The sequence below is a fragment of the Olea europaea genome, chromosome 21 (genome assembly GCF_002742605.1).
Source record: "Olea europaea var. sylvestris chromosome 21, O_europaea_v1, whole genome shotgun sequence".
NCBI lineage: Eukaryota > Viridiplantae > Streptophyta > Magnoliopsida > Lamiales > Oleaceae > Olea > Olea europaea.
Genome location: NC_036257.1, coordinates 11,594,974 through 11,602,140, shown reverse-complemented (window position 1 = coordinate 11,602,140; position 7,167 = coordinate 11,594,974). Strand labels below are relative to the sequence as shown.

Sequence of the window (7,167 nt, the reverse complement as noted above, 5' to 3'; positions counted from 1 at the left end):
AAATTGAATTGCCGGTTGAAAAGTAAATAACAAAAACTAGTAAAAACGCCACAAAATGTTGACGAAGAATACCCAACTGGGTAAAAACTTCGGGCACAAGCCAGTAGAGATCCACTATAGAAGATATTGACTTACAGTACGTCAGACATTATTGATTCTAACAATACTCTGACCTCCTTACTGTATCGACCACAGCTATCCTGGATTTTGCAGATCTACGTCAAAATCCCAACCTTGAATATCTTCTACCTCTCGTGAATCACCAAGCACTCCAGCTCTTCAAGCAATTCCCTTCCCGGATCTTCAAACTGACGATCTTCTGGAAGTTGATATGGAGATATGAAAGGGTGTTTTGGTTTTAAGAGGGTTGATGTTTTTATTCAAAGAACCATGAGAATTAAAAGATGAAAAGAATGAATATTAGGTTCTTAATCCTTTGGAAGTTGAGAGGAATTCCTGTTTGAATGTTTGCCAAAGGTCATTTACGAAAATCGGACGTTTTGTTTATATAGTAGGTTGAATTTGGTAATATGGAGCGTTAAAAATTCGCGAGGTATTAAATTACCAAAGGCCAGATAACACCGTCGCTTGAGCGAGGTGCTGGAAAAACTCGAGCGATGCACCTTCGCTCGAGCGACAGCTCAGTGAAACTCTAGCGACGTGTGTTCTGCAATTTAGGCTTGAGCGAGGTCAGGGCGAAACTCTAGCGAAATTAACGCGCCATTTGTATCTTCAAAGCATCCCACTTTACCCTAGACCTATGCTATGAACTTTGCTAAATTGCAACTTTAGTCCCTGAACTATTAGACCTTTACAATTTGGTCCTTGACTTTACAATTTTGACAAATAGGTCCTTTGGTCACAGATTGTCAATTACACATTTTCCTAACATTATCAATACTCAATATTGATAAACATTTGTTGAACTTACCAATCGAAAGTACTTTTGCTCCAACATCTGTAGTAATATCATCAGTTGCAATTTTAAGCAAAATAAAATCACCAAAAGCTAACTTCTTCCTAATGAAGTTATACTTCACCTCAACATGTTTAGAGCATTAATGATAAATAGGATTTTTAAACAACATCAATGAACTTTGAATATTAGTAAAAATTATAGCATTATCATTCAAGAAATTTAATTCACATAGAAGGCCTTTCGCCACATGCATTCTTTTACAGTTTCAGTTAATGCAACATATTCTACTTCAATGCTGGAGAGTGCAACAATAGGTTGTAACTGTAATTTCCATGCGATATAATTATCACCTAAAGTGAAGAAGTATGAAGTGGTAGATTTCCCCTAATCTTTATCCCTCACAAAGTCAGAATTTACACATCATTTAAGCTCTAACTTTTCATTTTTCGTTTAAACACTAATAATCTTTTTAAATTTTTAGCTAGATATCTCAACAGCCATTTAAGTGCAGTCCAATGAAGTTTACTTGGGTTAGACATAAACCTACTCAAAAAACTAACTGCATATGAAAGGTCTGATCTCATGGTAATCATAGAATACATCATAGACCTAATGGCATTAACATAGGAACATTACTCATTTCATGCATTTCTTCTTCTGTTTTAAGGCGTTGTGCAGATGATAAATTCATGTGTGCAGGTAATGGCATATTGACAGACTTAGCAAATTTCACACCAAATTTGATTTTCACTTTGTCCAAATAGGACTGTTGATTAATAGTCATCCTATTATCAGCTTTATTCCTTTTAATAACTGTGCGAAGAATTTTTCTTGCATCTCCCAAGTCTTTCATGTCAAATTTCGACTTTAAAACGTTTTTATCTTAATGATTTCAGCTTTACTAAAGCTACAAAGCAACATGTCATCCACATATAACAATAAATAAACTTCATAGTCTGTTTTAGAGTTATTAAAAATGCAAACATGTATCAAATTCACTTCTCTTAAGACCAATTTTAAGCACATAAGCATCAAATCTTTTACATCATTGCCTAGAACTTTGCTTAAGACTATATAAGGACTTTTTAAGCAAACACACAAGTTCATATTTTCCCCTCACCTCGACCCCTTGAGGTTGAGATATATAAATCAATTCATCCAACTACCCGTGAAGAAAAGTCGTCTTAACAACTAGTTGCTCCAACTCCTAATCCTATTGACCACCCAAGGTTAAGACTAACCTAATAATTTTATACTTAATGATTGGTGAGAACATCTCATTATAGGCTATCCCCTCTCTTTGAGTAAACACTTTCGTAACCAACCAGCTTTATATGTTAAAGGTCCTATTTCTTCTTTCAACTTTTAGATCTATTTACAATGATTACCTTTTGATTTTCTGATTTTTCAATCAATTTCCAAGTCTCATTTTTGTTTAGAGACTAGATCTCCTTTTTCATAGCCTTTTTCTAATTTTCAGAATTTTTACAGTTTAAAGCTTCCTTAAATAAAGTCAGTTCAATTGACTCTAAGGTTTCACCTGAAACGAGGACAAATTCTATCAAATTGGAAGAGATATATTTCAAATTGGGCCTCACTTGTCTTTTCTCTCCATCACTTACTAATTGGTAATCATCCAAATTAATACTTCCAGATGTTTCTTGATTAGGGACAATAGTTTCAGGAATTTCAAGTTCAAGTTGTTCTATTATTGCTTCTTGATTAGGTTCTTTCTAAGTTTGGATTTCACTATCCTTTGGATTCTTATCCAATTTCTTCACTTCAAATTCCATATTCTTTTCAGTAAAAGATTCTCCTACCTTAGTTTGTTTGTTTTATATGTCTGTGTTTTTAAGGCAAGACATGTCAAGTTCATTGAGCTTCACATCTTTACTACTAATAATTTCAATGCCTTTCACACCTAAAACCCATAGTCTATATCCTTTCACTCTTTTTGGATAACTTAACATGACAAACTTGTAGCCCTAATGTCCAATTTGCCATCAACCGACACAACCAAACAATCTAATGCGTGACAAATCTGAGATTTTTCCAGACCACAACTCTTGGAGAGTCTTGTAGTTAATAGAAATAAAAGGTGACCTATTTATCAAATAGGCAGCAGTATGCACGGCTTTACCCTAAAAACCTTTGGACAACCTTGAACTAATCATCATATATCTGACTTTATCCCATAAAGTTCGATTCATCCTCTCTGTCACCCCATTTTGTTTAGGGGGGTATGTTTTACATTCTTGTGCCTCGTTATACCCTTTACCTTACAAAAACTATCAGATTCAAAGTTGTAAAATTCTAAACTATTGTCCGTCCTAAGAGTTTTCACACCCTTTCCCATTTGATTTTCAACTAACGCAAGCCATGACTTAAACTTACTAAAAGTTTCAGATTTGGACTTAAAGAGATGCACCCCAAACTTTCCTCGAGTGGACATTAATAATGGATTAAAAAAATCTATTCCTTCCACGTGTGGGATGTTTTTCAGGACCCCATAAATCTGAATGAATGTAGTCCAATGATCTCTTATTACCGTGTTCACCTATCCCAAAGCTAACCATGTGTGAATTTCACAGAACATCGGTCTCGCAAAAGCGTAAAGATGTAATACTATCCTCACCAAGTAAATTCTAGTCATTTAGATATTTTAACCCTTTGTTTCCAATGTGTCACGTCCTCTTATGACAAAGGTCTGATCTATCTTTACAAACTGAAGATAATACTGACTCTTTACTATTTAAGGCTTCATCTTGAAGGACATATAATCCATTTTTCTTGGGACCTTTTATAACCACTTGAGACCATTTAAAAATCTTTGAAGTACCAACATGAGATCTGAACTCATAATCTTTTTCTTCTAGAGTGCCTAAGGAAATAAGATTTTTTGCTAGGCTCGGACATACCTAACACCTCTAAGGGGTCTGATAATGCCATTATGTATTCTAATAGCACAATCACCTATTCTTTTCACATTGTGTGTATGATCATTCCCTAGGTATACCTTTCTAGGATTCACATCTCTATAGTTATAGAGCTTGTTTGACCCCCATTCTCATCTTATTTTCTCCAGATTATTGCTGCCATTCGTGGGCCCCAGTAAGAAGATAATCAATGTTTCTAACATATTCATCCTGCAATTTGCCATCAACCATTGGATTCAACCTTACCTAATTTCAACAATTCCACAAATGCCTTTGAAGATGAGTAAACAATTTTGGCCACGTGGTGCAATATCTTTAACACATGTCACTTTCACAAATTGATAGACAATTCTACAAACAGGAGACGATTATTTTATTAATACGGAAACAAACATGTTACATGGTTCGTAATTGTTGGTGGACAACTTCTAATTGACAGCGACTAACGTCCCCATCATCGACACTTGAGACATCAACATAATGAAGACAGGTTACACAAAAAAGAAAATACACACAACAAAAAATTTCTTCTCGTCCCCAACGTACGACTACTAATATAGCGTCTATACCATGTAATCGTGCAATTGTTGCCACGACATGTCCTCCGCGTCTATTACATCCAGATCAACGACAATTTTACCTTGTTCATTAGAAAGTTAGATCTCAACTTCACATCGTTCACTTCTTCGACTCCATGGAAATCCTCGTCGAGCCGATCGTTTCTTCTAAGTAAGTTAGGAATTTTCATTGAGGCCACGACTACAACAGTTTGCACTCTCATATTATAAGCTATCATTCGATCTAGAATATTCCATCTCTATTTCCAAACACCGAACGCCCACTTGATAACATTTCGACATTAACAATGGTGGAAATTGAATCGCTCGCGTGCATTATGAAAATGACGCTGTTGTTCTCTCGCTGAGCTCCCGAACTCTTGGAAATGATATATAATGTCGGAGCCCTTATATAATGCCATATACCCAGGCCTGTGTGCGAACGCTGAGTCCACAAGGTAATATTTTCCGTTCGCTAGTTGCGAAAACTTATTTTTGGACTATGCACTGCTCGGGTCAATATACAATTGTCATGCGTGTTCCCTGTGGTTCCTGACAACACGAACGTAAAACATAGGTTAAAATCGTAGGCTGCCAACACGTTCTGCATCAGAATACCCTTTCTTCCTAAGAAATTTTCCCTTCTGCGACTAAGCAATACAGCTCTGACCTGTGTCCCATCAATTACACGAATGTAGTCCTGCAATTTCACGATCACAAACAGCTATTGTCAAGTTCATAATTTACGTCACCATATCAATGAAAACCCCAAAAATGTTTCGTGAATGAGTGTCACAAACCTGGAATAGAAGGTAGCGCTCTGTATGGGACCAATGGTGGGCAGCACCTCCGTTGTATGTCAGATCTGGTTTTACCATTATAACAGTGAATTCCAAGCATGCATGCAGTACCGTCTTAAAATAGTGCGCTATGATCTGCAGCGAGTGACCGAACATAGTTTACACTTGTCGATATCATTTTTCGTGTACAAGTATGTACAAGAACATTCCTACTTGCTTGTACACGTCGATATTCGTGCTACTCAATATACCGTACTGATCACGAAGAATGTGTGTGAAGTGCATGAACATGGACGAACACATCCTAAATTCTTGAAAACATGTTTGGAGATGGATATGCATATTCTGCAGCATAAAAATGTAGCCACACCGCTTAGTCGGGAATAAATATTGATTTGCTCCATTCGGTGCCAAGTACTCGCGAACAACATGCTTCACAAATCGTCAATATTCGACCCACGTGGTAATGTCCTCTAACTGCTGCATCACGTCTTCTTCGAAACTCCACTCGTCGTCGGACATGGATTCAATGTCACAATCTATTTTTGAACCTGAGAAAACCACTGAGTCGTCCTACATCTCCTTCTATAACGTCGACGTGAAGTAGGTCTGAATGTATAGCATAGGAAGGTGTTTGTATGGTTTCAAAGTACGATCCTCTCTGCTATTGTATCCATTTGCGTATGTAATTTATAGAGTGCAAATGATACTAATGATGTCTAAGAAAACATTAAATTGTTGCTTGAAAACATTTATCTAATAATAATAACATTATGAAAGAGAGAGAAAATTCATTTCTATTAAACTTTTCTAAAAGAGATACACATCATAACTCAATAACTGATTTTTGTTAATGATCCGTAGATTTGTATGAAATCATATGCAAAAACTGCATTTTTCTTTTTCTTGCATCGATGACACACCATCTTGTGCAAGACTTAAAAAATTGATGTAGAAAAAATTAAAATTAAAAACCTAAAAAAATGGAAATACGTTGAGTATTTGACGTTTGATTCATTTGCAAGTTGAAAGTAACTCTTAGACAATTTAATAAATTAAGCATTTTTTAAACAAAAACAAGAACGCAAAGCTTCATATTAAAGAAAAATTAAGGTAGATCTTAAGCAAGAATCCATTTTCCATTGAGCAAAGTCAACGCCTCCATCAGAGCCGGAGTTGGATTTTTTGCCTCAACCTGCGTGATTAGCTCAACAATTTCAGCCCTAGTCTCACTACAGGCGCTCAATCTTCTATCTGTCCCGTTGAATGAGTCCATCAATTTTTTCTTCAGCTTCTCAATTTCCGTTGGTTCCTTTAGTGGTGGCTCCACTATCACAGCCAATCCCGGTTCTCTCGGATCCTTCTCTAGACCTGGAAGCACCGCCGTGATTGCATAATTTCTCTTCAACTTCTGCACGGGGTTTTTCCCAGAGATATTGATAGAATTTATCCGAGACGAAGCAATCATTTTGGAGTTCTGAGAGGTTCTTTGAAGTGCCATACACGGGAATTGACACAGCGGTGAAGAGATTGACGCCATTATCATCAAAACGAAAACAAAAAATAGAGCCGAAGCGTACAGAGTTGAGAATTGTGTCTTTTGACTTCAATTTATGTAGCTTGACCTAAAAGACAAAACTGCCCCTGTAATTTAAAATGATCCTAGTTATGTATTGGGGGACATCTTCGGGTTTTCAAGTTTTGGTGGGCCCATTGTAGTGGGCTATGTTTAGGATTAGAGGGAAAAGCCCTGATTGGCTTCTGCGAGTTTAGTGCGCAAAGGGTCCTAAATGACAATAAGGGTGTGTTTGATTACATTTATTTTCCATGGAAAATATCAATTTTCCACCCAAATTCTTACTTGGAGTGTTTGATTGCTATTTTTTCCATGGAAAATATTTTCCAACTTTTGAAAATATGCCTAATTTTCCATGTTTTTAAGAAAAACATTTTCC

General features: G+C 36.3%; 1 protein-coding gene across 1 annotated transcript; it reads right to left on the bottom strand.

Annotated features, from left to right (window-relative positions):
• Positions 1-6,203: 6,203 nt before the first annotated feature.
• Positions 6,204-6,781, bottom strand: LOC111370657 (light-induced protein, chloroplastic-like). Its single transcript, XM_022992478.1, has one exon. The coding sequence runs from the start codon at positions 6,756-6,758 to the stop codon at positions 6,333-6,335; it is 426 nt and encodes a 141-aa protein (XP_022848246.1). The 5' UTR covers positions 6,759-6,781; the 3' UTR covers positions 6,204-6,332.
• Between the last annotated feature and the right edge of the window lie 386 nt (positions 6,782-7,167).